General features: G+C 50.0%; 1 protein-coding gene across 4 annotated transcripts in view; it reads right to left on the bottom strand.

Moving 5' to 3' along the window:
* Window positions 1-9,617: 9,617 nt before the first annotated feature.
* The window catches only part of SUFU (SUFU negative regulator of hedgehog signaling), a 90,301-nt gene continuing 74,395 nt past the window's right edge, over window positions 9,618-25,523 (bottom strand). For 3 of the 4 annotated variants that reach the window (XM_014250400.2, XM_005520698.3, XM_014250401.2), the window contains exons 11-12: window positions 19,409-19,477; window positions 15,756-16,251 (exon numbers count right to left, since the gene is read on the bottom strand). In XM_014250400.2, coding sequence (XP_014105875.1) covers window positions 16,162-16,251; window positions 19,409-19,477 — 159 coding nt within the window. In that variant the 3' untranslated portion in view covers window positions 15,756-16,161. Of the gene's footprint in view, window positions 9,906-15,755; window positions 16,252-19,408; window positions 19,478-25,523 lie in introns of those variants that run through there. The other variant, XR_001331334.2, reaches the window with a different exon arrangement.

Raw genomic sequence — 25,523 nt, 5'->3', positions numbered from 1 at the left:
TCCTTATGGGTCCCTTACAACTCAGACTGTTCTGGAATAAGTGCCTTCAAGAGCCTTCTGTGCCCTCTTGGTTGGCTTCTAGATGGGCTGTTACTTTGCACAGGACCATTTAGGTGTGTTTCCTCCCTGTGCAGAGCAACAGCTGTTTGTCCCCTGGGGTCTTTCCCAAACCAGCAGCCCCAGCACCTTCTGCCAGAGCTCAGGGCACAAAGGTGTGTCTGTTAACAGCTCTCCCACCAAATGTTTCCGCAGCTGTTTCGTGGGACACTATATCTAACCCCTGCCATATGTGCCAAGCCGCTGGGAATAAAGCGCATTGCTGGTGTAAATCCATTTCCCACTGGCAAGAGTGTCAATGGCTGAAAACAAAGTATTCACATCAAAAAATGCTCTGGGTCCACAGTCAAGTTTGTGGTGGAGCAACAAGAGGGCAAAGGCTCAGTCAGCAGCTTCAGGATCTGGCCCAAACCTGACCCTTGGGTGATGCTCTCTGATGGCAGTTTGCCTCTGGGAGGGATTTAGCAGGAATTCCCCATCTGTGGCCTCAGAGCTGCCGACCAAAAAGTCCGGAGACACCACTCAGTAGTGTCTGCTATAGCACCCTATATCCCCAGCGCTTCCAACCTCCCGGGGCAGCTGCTAGAGGGATGAGCATTCCGCACCACTCCCAGTACAGGGATTATCCAGGTCTTTCTGCGCTGTTTTACAGGAAAGCCCTGTGCATAGGCAGGTCCTGCCAAGAGAGGCTTGTAAGGAGACAGTGATGACTTCTGCTGCAGGACTGGGGCTCACCCTGTATCGTCCCTCGGCCGCCCCCCTCCATTCCTGCACACCCACTCCAGAGCTCCTGGGGTTCGAGTGCTGATTCCTGAAAAGGGAGCAGTTTGCCATGTAATTCTGCTGCCAGGCCTCAAAGCCCATGGGCTGTACCTCTCCTCCAGGATTTTACAAGCCATCCGGCAGCCAGGACTGGTGGGAGCTGGGCAGGGCAGCATGAGATGTGTCAGAACCACAGTCGACTGGCGGAGGCCGTGTGGAGGCAAACCTCTCCCCAAAAAGTCAGCACTAAACTATTCATGACTCTCACTGCTTTATAGACTCACACAGTACCAGAGAGCCTCCAGTGACAGCCACCATCCCTACCCCATTCAGCACAGGGCTCTTCTGCAGGGGCTTCTCAGGCCCCCTGTACTCTTACTGTGGTTGTGCTGGGGAAGCTGGTTGGTGTTTACCAGTACTTAAAAGTGCAAGATGGATGCTGAAAGGAAGCGAAGCTGAAAGATGCACCCTGCTCCTGGATGGGAGTCCCTCTGTTCTCAGACAGGCACTCTGTAATCATACCCACATCTGGATGATGCCATCTCCCTGCCCATGCCAGAGAAACTCCTTTGGCAAGGGAAGCCCCAAAGCCAGGCTGGGCATTGCCGCCCTTCCACAACCAGCAGGAGTGGCTTGGAGGAAGGCTGCAGACAGGGCCCCCTCTGCCTACACAGCTCCCAAACCCCCTTCTGACAGGGCTGGGTGGCTGACAAGCACCAGCAGGAGCAAGCTGCAGAATGTCTGCCTGTGCTTCAGTCTCCCCTCCACCAGGATCTTGGCATGGGCCCCAGACCATGCCAAGGGGCCACAGAGGTGGTTTGTAGCTGAATCCTGGTGCACATCCCTCAGCCTTGCCCAAGCCTTAGTTTTCCCAGCCACTGCCAGGCCTTTGCCAGAGGTCTGCCTTCAGCAGCCCTTAGTCCTGCTCTGGAAAGACCACTGCCTGCCTCCTATCTCCCCAGTAAAGTATCAGCATCTCTGCTGAGCCCTCAATGAACACGGAGTGGACTGCAAGTACACCCTTCAGGCACTTGTCACTAGCATCTGGCATTGAGGTGGCATTGCCTGGTACAGATGATGTCCCTGGGAGCTGGGATGAGCTTGGCTGCTCCACAGAGCTGAGGTACCAAACTCATTTTGGCGTTTAGGGCTTGGGACCCTGCTGAGCTGATGGTAGAGGGAGGGTGTTTGCAGACATTTACAGAGCAGTTGGCTGTTAATGTGACACCATGCCTGTCTGCCACCACCCTCTCTTGGGAACACTCCTGAAGGCTCTGGCACCCAGCCCTGCACCTTCTCCAGACGCCTTGAGCCCTCTGGAAGTAACACAAAGTGCTATGTTTCTTGGGTAATTTATAACTCAATTAACCAGTCAGCAAAAACCCTTCACTCCCCTTCTGTCCCCTTGCATGTCAGCCTGGTGAGGTGGCTCAGTGTGATGGGGAAAGCTCCCTCCACCCTCCTCCATGTGATTAACACACTGAAGGCTTTCACTGAAATGTAAGTTTTAAAGCTGGCTTTAAGGAGGTAAGGAACTTGCAGGATGGCAACAGCCTGGTTTCCAACACTAAATCTGCTAGTGACCATCCCCTGGATGAGGAGGAGGAGGAGGGAAACAGCCCCATGGAAGAGGCACAACCCCATGGTCACCTGCTGACCCAGCCTGGGGCACACCACCAACATGCACCACTTGTGCCCATGGGGTCACACTTGTCCCTCACACATTGTCAACTGGCCGGCTGTGGCATCCTCACAGCCTGATACCTTTTGGGAGAAGATGCACATGTGTGTGCACAGTGCATCTGCAGGGGAAACCTCCTGTCCTCTGACATTAATAAAAAGGCAACAGAAGCAGGGTGTGCAGCCTGGTCCCCACAGCACACAAAGCAGGTTTCCAGCCCCCCAGGCACTGGGATCCAGTGACATCCACACTGGAAGCTGGGAGCAGGTCTGGAATAGTGTGCTGGGTGCAGGGATGGTGGTGCCCTTGTTGGCCCTGTGGGAGAGACTTACCCTTGTGCAATGGGTGCACAACTGGGGCTCCTCTTGGGGAAAAAATGCTGGGCTTTCTCCCTCCTCCCCAAGCCTAAAGCATGGGCCGAAGTGGATACTGAGGGCTGGCCAAGGGGGACTGCATGTCAGGGTGTTGGAGGGGAGCTCTGCTTTGGTTCAAGCAAATCTGGGGTGTAACAGCCCAATCTGAGCTTGACTGTCCAAATCCAGGGGTGCACAGCCTGCCAGCTGTGGAGCAGGGATGATGCTCCAGGGCTCACCACCTTGGCTGAGCTCGGGGTGCTGGTGGGTGCTGGTGGGTGCAGCAGTGGGTCCGGCAGCTGCTGGGCTGGAGCGTGGGGAACCTGACGAGGGCTGGTGTAGTTCCCGGCTTGGTGGGGTTTCTTTCTATGCAAATGCCTGGGAGCAGCTGCCCTGCCGGCGTGACTCATTTCCTGCTCTTGTGTCACATTCTGGTCAGGCCAGTTTGGCAAAGGCTTTCTTCTCTCCCTCCCTGGCTTCTCCTCCTTCTTTCCCCAGCGCCGAGGGCTGGGATGTGCATTTGCTCAGTCCCTGGCAGGATGAGGCAGGATTTTCAGGAAACTGCGTCAAAGCCACAAAACCTCCATATATATTAAAAAAAAAAAACAAAAACCCCAAAACAACCAAACAAAAAAATCCAGCACAATTTTCTCTTATTCTTTTTTTTTCTGAGCTTGATGGAGACTGGCGGCCAGACAGGCTCCTTCGCTCTTCCCCCTCCTGGGGCGGCTCCTTCCCCTGAGACCCAGGGGACAGGACCTGGCAGAAAAGCTGTAGAAGTTTGCTGGGTGGACAAGGCGAAAAAAATGCAGCTTGGTCTCATTTTACCTTCTGCTTCCACTTGGAGAGGTGCTGCCAGAGCCAGGCTGCCAGTGGACAGCCTTTAGCAGGGGATGGCTGGTGAGAACATCTGGGGCAGCCACCATCCCTGGAATTTGCCCAACGTTTCTTTTTCCTCAGGAGAGCTCCAGGGCAGCCTCACCACTTCACTCTGAAAAATGTACTGAATGGAGTTAAAAGTAACTCATTCATCTTAAAAGGGATCTGGAAAGGATGGTAGCAGTTGCCAACAGACCCCAGTGTGGTGAATCTCTCACCACAGATCAGGAAAAGGGAAGGTGAGGCTAGTAGTGAATCCCTCTGGCTGCTCCCACAGTCCATCCAGGCTGGCACTGCCCAAAGCCCAGGCTTGGCACAGGTAGGAAAGTCACTTTTTGAGGCATTTCCCACCTGATCTGTGTTGTAGTGGTGAGGCCAGGATTTACAGCCTCCCAAGTGGCCATGTAAATCCTCCTGCCCCGGAGCTCTTGCTTTGCTGTGTCACCATCCCCTGGGTGCAGGGACACACACCCCCAGGGCAGAAAGCGGCAGCCTTTGTCTTGAGTTTGTGACTAGCAGTGGCCCGGTCCTCCCACTGCTCCAGCCCTTTCCCTGGTGCACCAGTCTCTGGCACAGTGTCCCATACCACAGTGAGGCATTTCCCCGAGGGAAAGATGGAGCTCCTCAGTGCTGCCAGCCCAGCAACAAGCTTGGGACATGCAGATGCCAGCCCCAAATCTGATCATGTGAGACAGGATGGGAGCAGGATACAATCCCACTACCTCCATTCTCATCTGCAGTTTGATTCAGCCACTCTCCCACCAGAAGGCCTGCCCAGAACAAGGTGTCATCTTTGCAGTCTTCACATCAAATTCTCCACCTTCCTGTTAATTTTCTGCATGTTCCCTGCAATTCAGGTTGGCTCTAGCCAAATGACCCAGTGCCACACACATTCTAAAAAGCTCCCTTGCCAGGGAGCTCTTGGGCTTTCCTGTGAAGGGCAGAGAACCCAAGGCTGACATGGCCTGTGCATCCCCAAAGTCCAAAGCCAAGTGGTGCCACGGAGCTCCAGTTTGGTGCAACTGGGGGAAACCGAGGCAGATGAGGACATGGGATTGCTCCAGGGCTGTGGCCCATGCACTCATTGCTGCTGGGGTTCAACTTCCTCTCAGGAAGCCTAAAGGTCTGTTTGCCCACAGTGAAGGGAAAAGCAGGAGGGCTCTGGTATAAATTAGGTCAGGAAGCATTGCTAATAAACTGTCACTCCTGGTTGTGTAATGGGGGCAATTACGGGTTTAGGTTTTGTTAAGACACCAGGAAGGAAAACATGACCTGTCTGGGGGTTGGAGTGTGATGGCAAACAAAAAATGAGGGTCCTGTTGACAGAAGGATGAAGCTGCTTTCGTGTTGGAGGCATTTCTGTCTCATCATGGTGCGTTGGCAGCTTGGGGCTTGAACAGACTCTTGTATGGGGAATGCAGGGGGTGGGTTCTCAGCTCTCTCTGTGCTCTCTCCTTCCCCTGGGCACCCCCTGGGCTCGAGTCTCTAGGCATGTGGCTTTAACCCCCCTGAAATCTCCCTGTCTGTGATCCAGTCTGCTCAGCTCGTGCTTGGTGCCCATGGTCCCCCCACAGATCATCCTTGGAGGTCCAATGGGGACCTGTGGGCAGCAGGGCCCATGCTGGGCTCTGCCAGCAAAGCCTGGAAGAAGTGCCTGAGCTCTTCCTGCATCTGATGGCCCTCCTCTCCCTGCAGAGCTGCCAGGCTTCCCTTGTTGCCCACCACCTTGTGCTGCCCACAGCACTGCTGGCAGCAAACACCTCCTTGTCCACTCCTCCCTTCTGCCAGTCTCTGAAGGGATGGCTGGCTGCTGCTGGAGGTTACCCAGAGCCTGGCCAGAGCAAACTCAGGACTCTCCATGAACAGAACCCCAGGGCCCTGACAAACCTGTGGTGGGGACACCCGTATCCCCTCCATGTGTGTCAGGAGAGTGGGAGGCTCCTGGAGTGGATCCAGCTCATGCACACCACTAAGGAGGGGCTGTGGCACCTGGTGGCCAGGGTTAGCCTTTAACCACCCAAAACATGTCAGGAAGGGAGAGGAAATTCTTGAGGCATCTATTAACATAAAAGGAGTCATACTTTACATTCGGTCCCACTTATGGCTTATAAATGATTACTGCACCTTTTAATAAATGGTTAATCGAGTGTTAGAGTCCAAACAAGTTGATGGGTTGCTTATTACCACAGTTTATAACCTTTTATGAATGCCTTCTGTCGATGTACTTATAAACATCCATACCACGTACTTCTCATGTCTTGACACGTTGGTCACATCTGTTTGAAGTTTATTAACCCTTGAGCTGCTGGCTAACGGCAGGCTGGGGGTATCCCGCTATTTTTCTGTATCAATCCTTGCGGCTCAGAGGGCACACCTGCACCAGCTGAGGGGCGGTGTGGCCATCCTCCCTTCATCCAAAAGAGGCTCCAGGCAAGCAGGATGCAGCTGCATCAGAAATAAGTTGGCAGTGGGGTGTTGCTCTCAGGGGTGCATTATTTTTGGCCACCAGGACAAACAGCCAAGGGAAGTCAGTGGGAGATTCTTCCTCTCTTGAAGTCACCAAGCTGAGACAGGACGTCGTCCTGGGCCGCCTGCTTGAATCAAAACCACAAGTTATTGGGCTCAGTGCAAGGGGAGCTGGGGGAAATTCTCTGGTCTGCAAACACAGGAGGTGAAACATGATGATTTAATGGGCTTTTCTGGACTAGAAACCCACGGAAACATCCTTGGCCATCGCTGTTCCTCTGCAGCCGAAGCCCCCTCCCACCATGTTGCAAATAATGAAATGAAACTTTCAACAAGCTGAATAATCAGAAAACAATTTTCCAATAAAATCATTCCCTGAAATCTCCTTTTAAGGCAAGGACTGGGATTCCCACTGCCGAGCATGTTCCCAACGCCTCACAGTATTGTTCGGCTGGCTGTGCTGGGGCCGGGCAGGCTGCCACACCGCCCTGTGCCCCCAGGAATGCTCCCTGTCACACGGCCCAGCCACCCTCCACTCCTGAGCCCCTTTGCCTTTATGTTTCCCCTTTTGCTGCAAGCTTCTGATAATTTTCCTGTTCAAAAAACAAGTGGGACATACGAGGTGCCACGGCCCCAGCATTTTTAACAGGGATGATGCCAGCCCGGGCAGCAAGCTGGGTCTCCCAGGTCATCATCGTGGCCTTGGACACTCCTGGAGATTTTTAATACCTAACCATGCTTTTTCCTTTGCTCCCTGCTGTCCAGCCCTTCCAAAGTGGGTACCCCATCTCCTGCAGCAGGAGCATCTCCAGCATGGGACAGCCCTGCTCACTGCCCCTCAGCAGGTTATGATTTGTGGCCAGAGTGTAGAAAGTCTGAGGAAATGAGAATGATGGGAAAGGGCATTAAAAATACTCCTCCCCTAGGAAAAACAAAACCAAACCTGAGGTACACTTTTTTGGGAAGCCACTGTGACAATGCTGCCTTAAATGAGGCTGCAGGCAGTGCTTCCCTGTGGTAGGTGTGAGCGGTGGGGCATGGAGGGGACAGAGGGGACAGAGGGGACAAACCCTGCACTGAGGCCACTGTGGCCAAGCTGCCACGGCCTGTCCAAATACTGCTTCAGTTCTTGTGAGTGATGAGGTGACAGGGCAAGGTAAGACCATTTTTTCCCCCAGTGCAAACCCGACCTGACAGCAGGAACAGTTGCTCCAAAAGCTGTTTGGAGAAGCTGGAGCTTTTGGGCATGCTGAGGGTGCCTAGACAGGGAGCTGGGGCATGCAGGGGGCTTCCATACAGTCTCCTCCCACTCCTGACAGGTCCTGGTTTCCTGCACCAGACCTCAGGCTGTGACAAGCAACAGGACAAGGATGCCTACTGGCTCTCTGGTGTCCCCCAAGCTTGGCTGTGGGGCTGGAGGTGTTGTCCTGTGCCAGAGGAAGGTAGCAGGATCTGGCCAAGCCTGGCTGCTCTGGGACCCTCTCCAGTCATAGCTTGGCCACAGGGCCCCCAGGAATATGGGGTGTTAGCATGTTGAGTCCTATGCACCGGGTTGTGCTGGGAGCTTTTCCTCTGCAGCGAGGTGCTGCTGTGGCCAGCTGTGCCACAAACATCAGCTGGGAGAGACAGCAAGCGGGAGAGAAATGATGGAAAGAGGACACTATCTTCCCATGTCTGCACCATCCTGCCATGGGCTAGAGGACATGCCTTGGGATGGGGATGTGCCATGGGAAAGGACATACTGTGGGGGTGATGCTCTGCAAGGGGGCTGGGGGTCAGAACTGTTCCTGGGTGCCCAAGCCCAGCTATTTTGGCTCTGTCCTGGGTGGGCAGGGAGCACCATGGGAATAGGAACACCTTGCTTGGGGGGGTGCTCCCTTGTTCCACCCATGGGGGCCCATCTCCCACCCCACTCCATCTCCCTCTTCGGCTTCCCAGGTGCACCCTCTTCCTCACTCATTCCCAGGCACCGCCATTCACTTCTCAGATGGGAAATGAGCCCCAGCCCTCTCTCCACACTCCAGAAAAAAAACACCAAGAGAGGAGTGAAATAAACAAACAAATCCCTTCCCTCTCCTGGCTTGGCATCTGCTCACAGCCCTTCCATTATTAATTAGAGAAGCTGCCGGCATTATTAGCAACAAACCGCTCCTAATGAAGTTCAGAGCCGCAGATCCAGGAGGGGCTCCCAGACACTGCTTTTCAGAAACCTTAATTAAATTCACTGCCCGAAGGTGCTTTTGGCTGGGGTAGAGGCAGAGCAGTGAGGCTGCCTGGGCTGGGCACTGCTGTGCCGATGGTGGGCCCTGGGGGGAAGGGTGTCAGCAGGAGAGGGGCACCCACTGTGCCGCAGCTCCACCTTCCCCTCCGGATTTGGGGCCCAACAGAGGAACCAGCTGGGATGCACTGCTGCAAAGAGGGTACTGCCTGGCCACCACAGGAAAGGCAAAAGTGGATAATTTAATTCATTAATTAAATTAACCAAATGGCTGGCAACGAGGGTTCCCAGCATTATGGGGGGTCTCTTGCTGGTCTGGCTCTGCCATCCTTGCTGGGATGTCCTAAAGGGGCAGCCCTGTGCTTCGAAAACTGGGAAGGCAAGAGGCATGAGGGGGTCTTGGGCCAAAGAACTAGTTATGGGTGGCCTCTCTCCTCCCAAGCCCCTGTCTGGGTAAATAACCTCACTGGGGAACCCAGCTGACCATCAAGATTCCTCAAGTGAGAGGGTGAAACCTGGCCAAGCTGCGGTGATGTTCTCTTTGTTATGTCCAGCAGGGGCTGTTCTGCACTGGCAGAGCTTGGAGATCTCACTGCTTTGCATTGGGGCTGGGGCAGTTTGTGTCTGGATGCTGCTGTGGGAGAGGTCGTAGGAAAAGGATGGCTTTCACTCCAAACTTCAAAGGAAAAGAAATCCTTGCAGAAACCCTTTCTGCCGATTGCTCCCTTTTTGATGCTGGGTGGGCTGAGATAACACCTGTGAAGAGCAAGTGTAAAACCTGCCTAAAGCTGGATTTTGGCTCTCCATGCATCCTTTCCTTTCCCTGTCATCCTTCCTCTGAGCACTGAGATCTCCCTTCCCCCCCCACCCAGATATTCCACCCTTTCTCTCTGGCCTTAAAGGCATTTATTACTGAGGAGTGTAAAAAGATTACTGCAAAATCATTCTGTGTTACTGGGAAATCATTGCAACATTAGCTCAGTAATATTTTTTCATAAGTGTTTTCTGTGTCTCTTCTCCGACATATTTGGTCTCTACACACACATCCACACCCCCACAAATCCCACTGAAGCCAGGAGGCACTTGGCAGAGGACAGGAACACAGACCTGACCCGACACTCACCCCAGCTCCCTCCTTCCTGTGCTGGTGGACGAGGTTGCCATTCCTCGGCCAACTGGCTGCATCCTTGGACCCACGTGCAAGCACTCCCCATTCCAGCCTGTCCAACGAGCATGGAAAACCCTGAACCTGGCAGATCTTGGGACCAGTCATTTTGCTGAGTTTTGAGGGGAAAAAATAGATCCCTGTCCCTCCCCCACTTCTACTCCAGAGGTCTGGGCAAGAGACCGCACTTCCCTGGGAGCAGGGAGGAAGGTGTCAATGAGGAGGAGCTGCCAAAGGAGTCACAGAGCTGAGCAGGAGACAGTCAGTCCCACCACGTTGCTTGCAGAGAAGGACACTGACAATTCTGCAAATACCTTTAATGCACTTAGAATACACGAGAGGAAAAAAAAAAAGTTTAGTGATTCACAAAAATATTACAAAAAGTCACGTGCAGGCGAAACACACCCAGCACTGCAATAACAATGTAAGAATTTACATTAGAAACTAATATAAAATATTTAAAAACCTCTGCTAGTTTAGCTTTCCGTTTGTTTTTTGTCTTTTGTAAAAAAAAGGAGGGGGGGAGAAGGAAGAAAGGCCATCTACAAGGTACTGGTACACCGGCCACAGAAACACAGGCTCTTTCCAGCCCCGCTGGGAGTGTCCTGGGGCTCCTCCATCCACACAACCCCCATGCCCGCAGACCACACACACACACACACACACACACACACACACACACACACACAGCTGAACTACTGAAAAATTCACCTCAGGGCTGCAAGGGCAACCCCAGCGGTCAGGGTTTGTTGTGGTCCCAGTCACCCATGTGTCCCCTGCCCTGGGAACCTTGCCTTTGCTCCCGTTCAGCACACAAAACAAGTAGTGTCCCCAGTGAGAGGAAAAACCTCCATCCATTTTTAAAAAAGGGAAAAGTTAATGTGTCCAGCCTAGGCTGGACAAGAGAAGGGTTTTGAAAGAATAAATTTGGGTTTGGAGCATGACTGTGGCCAAACTCAGAGTATCAGGACAACAGGGCTGGATGGGTGCAAGGAACATCCCAGTGCAGGGGGCAGGGCACCACTACAAGCTTGTAGCGGGATGCTGCCTGCTTCCAAGGGGCTGCAAATTCCCACTTTGGGGAAAAGCCAAAAGCCCAGAGCCCCCAAGCCTATGATCAGACCTTACCAGAACAACATGGCCACTCACACCCACCTCCCCTTCCTCAGCCCCTGTGGGTTTTGCATCCCACTTGCTTCTGTAGGAAGAAGGGCACAGGAGCCTTATCACCAGCATCACAGAGTCCTTCTGCTCCCATCCTGCTCGGGGCACTGTCAACAAGCCGTGTTTATGTAGGACCTACAGCACACGGTGACAGCTCAGTCCCTCCCACCCTCGCCACTCGTGGAGAGTTTATGGAGCCGCACTTTCGCTGCAGTTGGGCCCCAGGGAAAGGAACAAAGGAGCCATTTTCATCTCCAGCCTTGTTGAGAGCAGAGGGAGAGGGCAAGAGAAAAGACCAGTGTTTGCAAAACATGACAATCGGCAGGAAATTTTCCTCTGGCTTTTTGAGGTTGGGTTTTTTCTCTCTCTCTTCCTCTTTTTATAGAGGGCAGGCACAGCATCAGGACAGTTTAAAAACAACCAGGCCCTGGTCAGCCACATCTGCCATGTGCAGCCCTTCCTGGGCTGACAATCCTCTCCTGCATCGGGGCTCCACAGGCAAATGGTGAACGATGCAGTGGTCTTCCAGCAAGGGAAAGGGACAGGGCAGCCCCTTCACAGCAGACTAGAAATGACATTTGTGAACTAATGTGCCACTTATGATGATTTTATGGTCTGTTAGCGACTTCAGGGGAAACAATCATGGTAAAAATGAAGAGGTGGTGAAGCACAATACACGACAGGTTCACTGCCTAAGAGACAAGTCGATACGGGACCATGTTTAAAACATATTTGCAACCTCAGGCCTATTCTCCATTTGAAATTTTGGACTTATATCAAACACAAGGGTTGGGTTTTTTTAAAAGAAAAGAGAACAAACAGACACTGCACAACAGAAATCATGTTATAAAAATAGTAGGTTGAAACAGACCTTGTTAGGTTGAGAGACTTAAATTCAGCTTTAAAATCTTAAGAGGTGAACCTCATAGGCAAATGTGGATTTTGAGATTGCTTTGGATACAGTCTGGCTGCTGTGCAGGCCGGCATTTATCAACAGGGACAGATGCACAGAAAGGAATTCTTCGTTGCTCGACAATTTGTCTGCCCTTGCAGCTTCACTCACAGGAAAAATTAAGGCACAATGTGTTCTCTCACAGGAGGGCAGTCACCCAGTCCCTTGAAGGTGAAAGGGCTCTCCTGGTGCTGGAACCCCTCCTCACCTGGCTGAGATCAAACAGGGGCTGAAGCCCAAGATTTGATACAGTGGAGCCAGAAGGCACAAGGCCATGCTCTGGGCTAGGGGGAAACTGGACACATGGGTCTAAGGGTTTCCTGTGGCTTGAAGCTCTTCTCCCTACCTGATGTGATGCTGCCTTGCCCTGGCTGGATACAAGCTGGAAAAGCAGGACATGGATTCTGGATGCCAACCTAGGAGGCAGGAAGAGCCAAGCATTGCTTTCAAGTGTTTTTGGGTTTTTTAAAATAATATTTCTACTGGTCCCAGATGAAAAGCAACACAACCCTCACTTCTCCCAAGACCATTTGATGACCTGATGGTATAATTTCAAAAGCCATCCAAGAGCAATTGAATATTTAAAGCAAAGAGCTTCAGAATATAATTTCAAATCACTGTTGGCAATTCCACGTAGAGTAAAATCAATATACACCGTCTTCAAACAATTAGACACAGCAGGCACCACCTATCTAAGCCACTGAAAATATGGTCACAGCAGCTACAAGACTGGCTGCTCTGCTCAGATCACACCCTACATACTTTAATACTGAAATTATACATTCCTTGTCCTGTTTTTAATCAGAAATTGAGAGGGAGAGAGAGTAGCCCCGGCTTTAAGACTTCTCCTGTTTCAGAGTTGCTGTCACATGTTGGATTTTCAAGGCTCTTCATCTTTACAAATATCTGAATTGAACTGCATAGCCAGATTTCTTCAGAAGAAAGAAATCAGTCACTGCTTCTAAACTGCTTTCATTTCCATCCAGGTCACTGTCTTTAGCCAACACAAGCCCCACAGGTTTTGGTTTCACACAAACCTGCTTCAGGCCTTCTACACAGTCGAGAAAAAATCAGCACCAGTGGTCTTACCATCTCAGCAGGTTTGGGTTAGAAAAACACCATGCATTTATTAACACTGATGACTTCCCTCTTTCAAAACTACTTGCTCACTAAAATACAAAGGTTTCTTTTCCATTTCTTTCACATACAGACATGTCCTCTTGACCTAAGATGAAAATATCCAAACTTCACATCTCATTTACTTGCCAGTGAGTAAGCCTTTGGCACGGTTGCAAACTTGATGTGAATCGGGAGAGGATGTCCTGTGGGTTCCCAGCTCTTCAGGATACTGAGTAACTGCAACTTTCTTACTCTAAGATAAATTGCTGAGAGGCAGCTACATGACCAAGGGCTGACTTTCACCAGGTTCTCATAGTTGCTCTAACAATAAGACACAGAATTCTATTTTAGCAATTATTTGTCTAATATTTCCCACCTTACCTAAATAGGAAGATTTCACTTCCTTCCCTTCAAGCCTTCCCTCCTCAATTGTTATTTCGCTACCAGCAAAGATCTGTGAGAAAGTGTCTCAGAAATAGAGATTTCTGGCACGCCACCTGTTCATAACTCAAATACACAGAACTATATATAAATACATGACATGGAACAAAAATACACACACACACACACACACACACACACACACACACACACACACACACACACGAGGATACTGGGTGGATTATCACATGCATTCAGCATGCTCCCTCTAAAGTCAATGGAAACCCAGCCCAGAGTGTCTGATGAGAGTAAATACGGTGAGGAAAACACTTGCATGAGAAAGGCAGAACTACAGCACAAGCCAGCTTGGAGGAGGTGCTTTCCCTGCATACAGCACCAGATCCCTGCTGTGAAGGCTCTAAGAGTTCATAGGGCAGGAGGTCCCAAGCTTTCCAGATGTGTGTCAGAGCCCAGAGAGGGTCTGATAGACTTCTCTCTGCCCCGTGCTGATCTCTGCAGGAATAGCAACAATTGACCTTCTAAATGTCCCTTCTCCACCAAGATGTGGATTTTAAGCTCCTTTTAATGAGACCTAGCATCTGGAAACAAGGAAGAGCAGCCAGCATTGTGGCAACAGGCCAGCTCTGCTGCAGCACCCCCAGCAAGCTCATACAAGAGTATCCACTAGCTACTGTTGGATGGCTTTGAGACAAAATTGTAGTTGCTGCCCTTGCCTCTTCCCCACGGCCACAATTATCTGTTTAGCCATTATCTTGTGGTGGGACACTTGGGCATGTCATTTTTGAAGCTGGGCTGGTAGGTTTTCATGCCACTTTCTCACCCACGCTGTCCCTTGCACATACATCTACAGTGCAGAAGGGATGCTTAGTGCTAACCAGGACAATGAAAACTGGCCAAGAGATCCCATGGATGAATGCAGCCTGCCACAGCACAGAAATCACTCTGGCTGGCACATGCAGATATCTGAAAGTTTGTTCTTTCACAGCAGGATTTTAAGATGATCCTCTGAGTTCAGACAAAATGACAAACTCATTTACATGTAAATTGCTTTCATAGCTTTGCAGAAAGGAAGGTTCTGCAGAGCAGTGCTGGACCCTGCATTTGGCCTGCCTTAAATTATAATATAAAAACAATTATAATAATACAAATACTACTTTGTACACAAAGCACGCCCTCCCCTGCAAACCCTGGCATGCTTCGGTAGGTCCTACAGCCCTCTAGTCAATAGTTACCCTCTCTGCACAGAGAGACATTGAGTGACTTGCCTGAGGCCACAGAGGAATTCTGTAGCAAGTCCAAGGAAAGCTTTGTGGCTCCTAGCTCTGCTTCTTGACCAACATTAACCAGCCTCAAATACATGCAGAAAACATCAAAGCTGACTGTGCTGGGAAGAAATTAAATCAGAAAACAAACAGAAAACCAACCCCACGGTACTGTGAGGCCTCCTGGACTTTGCTGTTTGATCAGGGGAGTTAAGTGTTAAAAGCTTTTGTTGTACTTGTATTAGGATCACACAGCAACTCCGAATAAACCACCAGTTATCTTGCAGGCAGAAAGGAGTGGAAGGAAAGCTGCACCTCCCCTGACAAGGAGTGAAGAGTTGTCACCAAAAGACAATGGGCAGAGGAAGGCTGGGGAATATGCATCAGAAACAACCTGCAGCAGCAGCAGGGGGTAAAGCCTGCGGTGGTTTGCTGCAGCATATCCACAGGGCCAGCAGCTGATGCAGAGACACAACCTGGCACTGCAGAGACCAGCTCCTCTGCACACATTTTGCTCCCAGAAGGAAGTCACGGGAATCTAGAGAGAGTGTATTTTCAAACTACTTTTGATACTTTACAGTTCAAACCCATCTGAAAGGAGGAAGGTCAGCAACAAGAGCCACCACAGCGAGGCTAGAGGGGAAAATGGAGCTGCACTAGGGCACAACCCTGCTGGAACAGGGAGAATAGTTGGCTTCATAGAGGCTGAGTCTCCTCTCTGCTGTGCCAGGGCAGCAGAGATCTCCACTTCATATGCTTTCAAGCATTCCCCTCATCCTGCAGAGCTGCTGAAGTTGTCCCTGTGAACAAATGATCCTTTCTAGCTTCTCAAATTCTGTACAATAGCAAGGAAAAAATACTTGACAGTATCTCTTTAAAGATAAACACACTGTAAACAGGAGATCTCCCCCGCCCCGGTAGCTTTCTTCCTCCTGCTTGTGCAAAACCAGAGGTTGTGACCTTCCCTGGGGTTCAGGCACAAGGACAGGATGCATGAGAATAAAGTTGCCTCTGTTTGCAGCGATACCATAGCTAATAGCACCAAGACCAACACTTAAAACATGCCTAATTTGAGGGCAGGGAGGATCTGGATTTGTTTTTCTTGACTGAACTAGAAAGTTCATCTTTAAATCTGTTCAGCTTCAAGCATGTGAGCTTTTGGCCTCCTTTAAACAGGGGAAATACCATTCCGTTTCTAAAAAGAAAAAAAAAAATAGCACATGGAAGAACAGTTCTGCAGTCAGTAAAAGTTTGGCTAACAAAAGGACTCCAGAGTCACGTAAAGAACATTTAATCCATGGATTATAGGCTCGCACCTGGCAGAAATGTATGTGTAAATACAGGCGTGCAGAGCGACTACACCCTGGGCTAAGGCAGAGGGGAGTTCTGCAGCTAGGAGAGAGAAAGGATTCGTACTACTAATTTTCATAGTTAAATATTTCTCACTCGCACTCACACATACGCAGGCTGTTCCCAGAGAGTTCAGCCTTGGGAAGGATAAAGGAAAGGGCTCAGTTCGGTCTGGGCTGGTGCTGAGTAGCTTCTCTTCTGTTCGCAGTGGTTGTGCAGCAAACTCTTTTTATTTGCAGGCAGAGTTTTTACTGCATTAATTATCCTGTGAGTCACTGGGTAATGGACAGTAACTTGGCTCTCCCAGTTGTTAGAATAGTGTAATTCAGCTCTAATGCAGTGGGTTGTCGAACACGGCATCTGGCAAGATGGAAACTTTCAGTTTCTTTTCAGGCCAGCTGTACTCCTTTGGAAGTTTAAACTGTAAGACAGTAAAGAGAACCAGTTAATGCTTATCACTGCAATCTGCACTGAAAAAACCAAAATTGTTGCAAAGACAGGCAGCCCCATGTTATTATTATTTTTTAAAACAAGAGGCCACTAAGAAAACATTTCCCCATCAGTATGTTTTGGACAGCAGTGGACATTAGATAATGTAGCCTGTCTCAGTTGCCAAAGTAAAGTTCTGAGATTTCAGCCCAAGTGCTGTTTATTTCATCAGATGAATTTTGGAGGGTTCCTGCCCCCATCACCATTACCCCTTCCCAAACTCTTAGAAGATTTGCAGCAGAAGTGTCTTCCCTCCTATCTAACCATGTCTCTCTCCTTTCACCCAGCCCAGCCCCCAGAGCCCACATCTGCTTTAAAGGGAGTCTTAGGGCAGCTTCTAAATCCCTGCTCATTCAGGGTGGAATGTAGGTGAGCCATCAGAGCTCTGCGGGGTGACAGGCAAACTATGTTGCCCTGGCTGGGGAGAGCCAATGTGCCTGCACAGCATTCCTGCTCCAGTCCTTCCCACCTCTGGCACAAAGGCCTCAGAGCTGTACAATGCCTTGTGCTCACACAGGCACTCAGCTGCTCAGGCTGTTTTGCAAACACTGGTTGAAACACACACAGAAGGGAGATTTTTTGCCCCAGTCTGGTTTACACAGCACTGTCTGTGGCCAATGTTTCCCAAACAAGGCGTGTCTACTGGTCCCATCCTGTTGCCCCTCCTTAGGCTAGGAAGTCACCCCAACATCAACCCAAACACAACCATGCAGGAACAGAGCTGCAAGGAGCCTTACCACCAGCCCTTCTCACAACCATATGACCAGTGCCCAAGCATTCACACAGGTCTCTCAAATACAGCTCTGGGGTGGGGGTGAAGGTGTGGGGTGGAATCTCTTAGGGAACAAATCTGCCCCATCCACCGCTGAATGGTCACCAGTTCTGCACAGGCATTTCATGCAATCCCAGTGGCCAGCCTGAGGACCCAAAACACATGTGGGATAGCTCTGGAAGCCTGTTTGCAGTCTCATTTTCAAAACTGTACTGCACCCAGTGTTGCACTGCCTTGCCCTGCGATACTCCCTGATACCCTGATGGGACTCCCAGGGAGGAATCTCATGGGGACCCAACACCACCAGTGACAATCTGCTCTGGAGGTGGCTAATTCAGAATGGTTGGGGATACAGTGGTCTCCTCCTAGCAGAGTCCGCAGACCCAGGCCAGCAGCACCGTAGGCTTCCCAGGAGCTGTTTGAATAAGAGAGCTGGTACAAGAGGACAATGATCTAGAAATATCAGTCTTTATCCAATTACTTGTCCTTCTTCCCATAAGCACCCTGTTTCTGATGGACATCAACACAGGCTCAGTGTGAGGTTCCTGCTAAAGGAGAACCCCTCCATCTGTGTGCTCCACAGAAAAGGTTTCTCTAACCTGAATTTGCTCCTGACCTTGCCCTATTTGCAGCTGCCCATGAGGGTAACCTGCAGTTGGTATCCATTGACCTTAATATGCTGGTAGGTCATGGTCTGATCCATGATTTGGAGGTACAGTAGGAAGATTCTTCAGGATAGAGGCTACCACAAACTCCTGTTTGTTGTCCTCTAGGAAACAAACAGCTCAAGTGCCATTTAAGTTTTTTTATAAACTCAAGCCCTGTGTATAGCTTGCACCATAAAATCCACTGGCCCTGCACAGCCCAGGGAATTCTGAGTCACTGTCTAGGACATGTGAAAAACATGCTAAAGATACTCAGACAGATTATTTCACTTAATTTCATTTAACACAGGTGTCTCTTTATGCAGCAAAGGAAAGACTCCTCACAGCGCTTCATTCTACCACATGAACATCATCAGCAACAGTCAGGGTTGCTGAGGAATGCTTTCAGTTGGCCCAACCCAGATCCTGCAAGTTACAAATCCTTGGAGGAATCTGGATGCTGAAAGATCACATTTCATCTCAAGCATTTTCCTTTTTATAAACAGCAGTGGTTCCAAAACAATCCTCTTGGAAAAGTCATCCTTTGCATTTGTTTGTTTTTCACTTTTTAATTCAGCAAAGTCACAGTGAGTGGGAACCAAACACCCCGTCGCTGTGCCAGGAGCTGCCATGCTCTTTGCCTCAACGGACAGCGAAGGAACATGAGCCGTCCAAAGCCTTCACTAAAGGGCCTTCAAACCAAAGTGCTCCTGGGATTCCATGTCACTAACAAAAATGAGCTTTGGATTAGGTTTAACTGGATAAAAGCTGGCCTGAAAGTCACTGCACAGCCAGCAGCATGCTCCCCTCACTCACAGAATGAAGAACACCCTGGCATTAAGTCAACTCTGGATTAAACAATTAGAGCCCTGAGATTTTCCTGAGGGGGAGGGGAGCGGAGTAAGGGATGGGAGGGCTGCTCTACAAGCCAAGGAAAGTTTCTTTAGAGTCTGCAGGGAGCTGTAAAAAATGGGATTAAAAATATTACATGTCATTTCTGCCACTGATCTTTGAAGTCAAGCAGAATATTTATATGGCATGCATGGGAGACGGGGTGTTAAATGTTCCCCAGGAAGGGATCACATGGCAGTAGGAAGTTTAGTACCAGCTTTTATAAAGCCCCCCTGGCTGCTGCTGTAATGCTTCCAGACTGGTGATGGTCCTTCACACACCATGCAGGGCCAGCAGGTGAAGGCCAAGTAGCAGATGTGAAACAGCCTTGCCTGCTTACCAAACCCACTAAAGGAGGCCCGTACAACAGATTGTTCAAAAGTAAATGTGCTCCCATCACTTTCAGCCTTTCTGAAAGCAGGGAAGGTGATGCACTAAGAGCTGCTGGTGATGACAATATCTATACATGGCATGGAGGAAACCCTGCCACCTGGATGCATTGCTTTCATTTGGGGTGTTTCGATACCATGCTGGAAAAGATGCTGATGGAAGCCAAAACACAGAGTTTCCCTTACTACCTATCTCTGTCTTGTATTTCTTGCAGTCCCTTCTGTCAGTGCTTCAGTAGTTCACAGCAGATGTGAAGGCTTAGCATGGCCTCAAGTCTAGGGATGGGGCAGGGCTGCAGCCTGCAGGCTAAGGGGAGGATCAAAGACAAGCTGCAGGATGGGCTGAGCTCTCTGGGACAGTACATGGAAGATACAGGAATGATGCAGCCTTACTTCCTCTGGAGAATTCAGATCTTCTAAATCTTCCAGCATTCTCTCTACGAACTCTTCGGTCAATAGGATCTGCAAAGGAAATACAGTATTTTACACCTTTACACTCTTAGTTTTAGCTAATTGCAAGGAACAGCATGACTTATGCACAGAGCAGACTGTACCAACTTACTCCTTCCCCTATGTCATTCTTTACTGCAATAAAAAAGTTTGAGGGCAAGGAGCTCCTAACTTTGTCTTCCACCCCAACCACTGAAAAAAATGTTGAAATTATACAGCAAATTTTTTTGACCCTCAATTATCTCCCTCTGTCTAAAATTAGAGGCTCAGTTTAAAGACAGAAAGAGTGGGGAAGGAGGAAAAAGGGTCAAGATAACAACTGTTGGAGAGACAGTAGCAGACAGCCACTTTCATCTGATCCATTGAAGTCAAGCTCACAGTTTAATCAGAAAATAGCAGCATAGGAAGAGCCAGAGACACATACAGCGTTGGTGCTCTGGGCATGGGGAAGGGCCTGACCCCAGTACAGCACATAATTCAGATGAACCAGATGCTGGGTTTGGGAAGTGCTCCCAGAGATGCCCATGTGAGGCACCCCCAAGTTGTGATGGCACATGCCTGTCCTGCATGCCTATGCTGGGAAAGCTTTTGGTTCATCTCAGAGCCAGACTGCCAAGCATGAAGCAGTGCAAGAAAACAGCTGCTGTCAAGTCAAAAGTCCTGGATGAGGACCACAACCCCAGCTCCATGGAGTTCCCCAAGTCACAGAAACCAGAGACATCACGGGGAAAATCAGCCCTGGGAATTCAAGCAGAGGAACTCCTACCCTCTTTAAAAAAATATGTGATAGGCAAAAGCAAACACATCCTGCCCTCTTCACAACAGCCGCAAAGGCCAGAGCTCCAGGCAGGACAGCTGGCTTGGCACAGGAGCAGAGACGGCAGTGCAGGACCAGGCAAACATCCCCACGCAGTGAGGGGGCCTTGGAGCAGCATTCCTGGGAGTTAGGTTGCAGCAGCATCCAGTGGATTATTATTCCCATTTTAGCCTACAGGTTTGTTTCTTTCTCCCTGCTCCTCCTTTCCTTCCTCTAGTCCACCCTTTCCTCCGCTCTGGCATTACTTTCCACCCAGAAGAGCCCACCATTCCCATGCCCCCTTTCTCACCCTTCCTCTCCCTGTTCCTCCCAGCCATGAGCCCTGTGTTCCAGAGAAGGGACTGTTCTAGCACCAAATGGTGGTGGAGCTAAGTGGCCAGCTGCACTGCTCTCCACCTCATGTCTGGAAGAGGGGCAGCCAGGCTGTCCCATTGCTCTGCAGGAAGCCCATCTCCTGTGCCCACTGGCTGCTTAGGGCCAGTAACACCAGTGGAGAGAGAGTGACTGCCAGGATGCCATGGGCAAGTGGAAGTCTCTGGGCTCCATTTTGGCACCATATAAGCCAGACTATTGGACAGAAAGAGAAGACTCTGGTCTCCCTTTTGTATTTTATTGGGCAAGACAAGATATCCAAAAAACACCAAATCCAAATCCAAGGTGTCTGCAGTCCTCTCCCCTCAACATTGCACACTACTGCCACTACACACAGATTTCCTGGGGGAAGATGGAACCACAACCTCCCCTTTCCACTACATTCCCCTCTTCACTTAGCTTCAACCTGCAGCAGGCTCCAGGCCAGGGCTTATGACCAAGCTGCTCAGCATGAATGCAGGGCACCTCTACCAGGCCCATCTGATCATACCTCAAGCCTAAAAAAACTCTGCTTCAGCTTGGAGCCAGCAGCTTGCTGCTTTGGACAGGGCTCTGCAACCTGGCACCAATCTGCAGACTGGCAAGCTCAGGAACATTGCACTGAAACACGCAGTGCCACCGCAGACTGCTGCAGTCTCCTTGCAGGGGCCTGCAACTCTTCTGCCTGTTGAACCAGAGACACTCATTTGCTGACTGTTTGCAGGAGGAGGGAAAAGTCTGTCCCTGTTGGAGGCAGCAGGGCAACCCGATCACTCAGCTCAGGAGGAAGGGCTGGGTGGGGAGCTGGGGCTCTGCACCGGGCGGATCGCTTTCTGCGGAGGTTCAGTCTGCAGTGGGGTGAGGGAATGAAAACAATTTGGCAGACATCAAAATCTACAGAACAGCCGGAAAAAGGAGGAGGAATTGGTATTCACAGCAATCAGGCCAGGAGGAAATGAATATTCAGCCATCCACGGATGAGCAAAAATGCCAGAGGTTGGGATGGGTGAGAGAGCAGGAATGAGGAGCTGCAGCTTTGGCAGGGAGACTGGAAGACAAGTGCAGCAGGAAGACCCCTGGGCGCTTCCAAGGTGCCACGGGCAGGAGAGAAATGGGAGCCACGTGTGCAAGGCAGCCAGCTGCTCTGAAGCTGTAGGAAAACAAGACAGGATATGCAGGGGTAGACAGCAAAAGGTGGAGAGAATGAAGGAGGGGATAGGTCAGGTCTTGGCTAGGGATAAACCTATGTGGAGCACTGTGCCTAACACCGAAACTGGAGTGCAATGCCCTAAGATGGCTAAGCCCGTCTTCAGCTCATTGCCCTCTCTGTGGATTTTGGTAATCCAGCTGACAAAAAGCACAAATTCCACTAAGGTACTGAGCTGAACTGGCTCCCTGAAAGGTCTGACAAGTGAAGTGAGACAGGAGACCACAGCTGCATTTGGGGGCTCGAAGCAATGGCAGTCTACTTTGTGCAGCACACGAGGATAGATCGCAGCACCTCCTGTGAGCCCTGCATGGACAGTTAACTTTGGTGGAGGGCAGGCGTCACAGGCTGCAATGACAAACTGCTGCAGTGACATTCACACACACAGTGTGTGTCTCAGAGCCTGTCCTTAAAAGACCAAGTCAGAAAAAACCCCACTCCAAATCCTGCTACTTACTACCCCACACAGGCTGGGGAGATCTGCCTTCTTTCCTGAAGAAGGGAGGCTCCAGAGTGCAGGTGTAACCAAATGTACAAGCAGCCATGTCCCGCAGCACAGGAAACTGGCACTCTTGAGGCTCTCCTGAGCATACAGGGGGAAGGCATGTGCCAGCAGGACACCAACTGCTTAAGAGGGCTGGGATGCAAAAAGTATTGTTATCCTGGATTCGCGTCTAGACAAGATTTCTCCTGTCAGAAGTAGCCCAGTCAAAACGGCCCAAGAGCACTAATGCCTGTGCTCATACATAGATCAGGCTGCCACCCCCACCTGAAATCAGCTAAACCACCTTTGTGCTGGTGAGTGAGTCTGATGGAGAAGGCTGAAAATAAATCCAACCCTATCTCAGTGCCCTTCACTCGTAATATTTCACATTTCCTGTTCTTGTAGCATGCCTGCTCCTGCACAGCATGATACCCCATTACATTAACACACACACGCACACGTTGTATGTGCATGATATTAAAGGTGACATTCCCAGCAAATAAACATGACAGACTGCCATTGCTCTAGGCACCTAATTTAATTTCCTCTGGGATTTAAACCTTAGAAGCTCAAATTAAACAAATAGGCCTCACTCACTTTATACTTCAGAACTGAATCTGAGTTTTCCTCTGATGCTGTTGACTGATCTTATCAACAGGACACTACATAGAGATCACAATGATGAAGCAGCTTATTCCCTTCCCAAAGGAAAACAGAGCTCCACTGTTGTGCTGCAGCCATGGGAAAAGCCAACACAATCTGGAGGGCAAACGAAGCCATCCCATGTGTAGTGAACAAGCCTCTTCTCCCATGAAATCTCTTGGCTGGTGCTGAGGTAGCAAAGGAATGGTCCTGAGCAGGTGTCCTGGGTGCCGCAGCAGCGTAGTGCTTGCAGCACTGTTTTCACAGCCCTGTGCAAACAGCCAGCCTGCTGAAGCTGGCCACAGGGTGCAGCACAGCCTGTGCAATGCCTGTTTGCAGTATGAATGGTCCTGCCAGCCAGCTGTGGGTATCTGAAATAACTCCTTGGGTGCTGCACAGTCCTGCTTGCACCAGGATCTCCCGGACCTGACCTAGAGAGGCCTGGACACGTGCTAAACCATTGCCAGCAGATCTGGATTCCATTTGCTCTGTGTTTTGTGGCACTGAGTCATGCTACAGATGCTTGGAAGATGACGACTAGCCAGAAGATAAGTCCCTGTTTTCTATCACAGGGACCTACCACACAACTGAGGTACAAAATTTGGGTTCTCACCACTTTGCTAACAGCTCCAAGTGTCCAGACATGTTCAGAACACCAGGCTAGGCTGTCTCATTCAGGTGGAAGTGCTCAGGGAACACATGCTGTCTCCCTCTCGTGGCAAGTCTTACCTGAGCTCGCTGAAATCTACTTATCCTCAGGGCTCACCTACAGGTCACCTGAAGGAGTTTATGTTGAAGCTTTCTGTGTTGATGCTTTCATACCACATCTGGCTGAGAAATCTGTATAATGACTTGTTACAGGTACTCAGCTGCAGGCATATGAAAATGGATGAAATCTAAAAATGTACACGAGATCATGGGGCTCCAGATGAGTTTGGCTGACTCTGAAAGGCAGCTGGTGCTTAGTAAAACATTAAAGACTTTGTAGTCAGCTTGCAGGTACCACCCCAGGTACCACCCCATACTTAACACCTCATCTCTCACTACAGCGTTCAACACTGCCATGAGGGATTGAAATTCTCAGCTCAGGAAAGGCTACTGGGGACAGAGGTCACACCAATGTTGAATGCCTGGCACAGCTGGCAAGACTTTGATCAAGGAAGACTCTCAGAGGCTGAGCTAGGAATCAAGCTTCACCTCTGCCCAGCTTAAGGAAATATGCATTGCCCAGGGCAAGACACAAGCAAATAGCCCAGCTACACTGAAGCAGAGGCTTCCACTGATAATACTCAATTTTCTTACCTACCTTGGTAAAAAACAATCACACACTTTGCCCTAGTGCTCTGTTTCCATTAAACACTGCAAATTGCTTTTCTAGCAGGTTTGTCAAAGAAAGGAAACAATGTTTCATTAGTTCTGGACTCAGTACAGAGCTGGCCTGTATGTCCAGCCGGAGAAGGTGAGGACACATTGCAATAAACCTCTATGTAAACCACCCTAACCCTTATTAGAAACTGTTCATCCATTGGGTGCCATGCCTGGAACAGGTGGAACAGTTGTATCCTAAGCCAAATCATCTGTTACATCTGCAAATATCCAGCAATTTTTAGGAGTCCTTTGCCCTAAAAATGTTTCAGCCTAATTCTTGTTGTCAGCACAGCCAAAAGTTAAGTTAAAGTGTGTCAGCCTTTTCCACTGAAATTTCCACCAATAAAATCCCCTGATGAACCATGTGTTGTGCCACAGGCACCCTCCAGCCCACCTCTCTTCTCTCCCCTTGACCTGGCCTCCTTTGCACAGCTTTGCTCATGCTGCAAGTGGTTCAGGGCAGAGGTCTTGTCACATCATTGTTCTAAGTCAGGTCAGCCCTGACACTGTCTGAAAAGGCCACCTTGCTGCCAGAATCCATCACAGCTCTCACTACAAGCCTCAAAGGTACCAGTATTGCAACAAACACCTCTGATGGGAAATTCCACTGCTGCTCTTCCAGGAGATTCACAACCCCCCTTGTAAAAGAGAAACATCCACTCACAGATGCCTCAGGGACCCTATTGCTTCATACCATGATGTTACAATCCCAGAAGAGGAAGTATAGGATGACACTGAAAGATTTTGACCTTGTGGAATCTTTTTGTTATATTCTCAGTCACAAGGCTGATCCCGAGGCCCTGAGCTCCTTAGAGCTCAGACTGATGAGATCTATGGTGCAGACAAGGCTTCTTTGATTCAATACATAAAACTTGGCTCAGCTGGGGAACGGGCTGCCAAGGGAGCCAAGACAACAGGCAAATCCAATTCTTTCCAAGAGAAAAAGCAAAGGAAGAACCGGCATTTCAAGGAATGCACTAAGTGGGCGGAAGACAACCTACACAAAGTAGCCAAAATGTAGTTTGAGTGGCAAGGGAGGGGCATTAGGTGGCAGGATAGACAGTCAGTCAGATTAAGAAGGATGAAAGAACCTGACTCATCCAAAACCAGCCTGGACAAAGTACTAGAGAACATGCTGCAGGAGAGTTGACATCGGGAGGATCATCATGTTCTAACGGTGCATTTCTAC

This window comes from Pseudopodoces humilis, chromosome 9 (assembly GCF_049639895.1).
Source record: "Pseudopodoces humilis isolate 2021_Gansu_Grassland_sample_001 chromosome 9, ASM4963989v1, whole genome shotgun sequence".
In the NCBI taxonomy this organism is placed as follows: domain Eukaryota; kingdom Metazoa; phylum Chordata; class Aves; order Passeriformes; family Paridae; genus Pseudopodoces; species Pseudopodoces humilis.
This window is presented reverse-complemented; position numbering and strand designations above follow the sequence as displayed.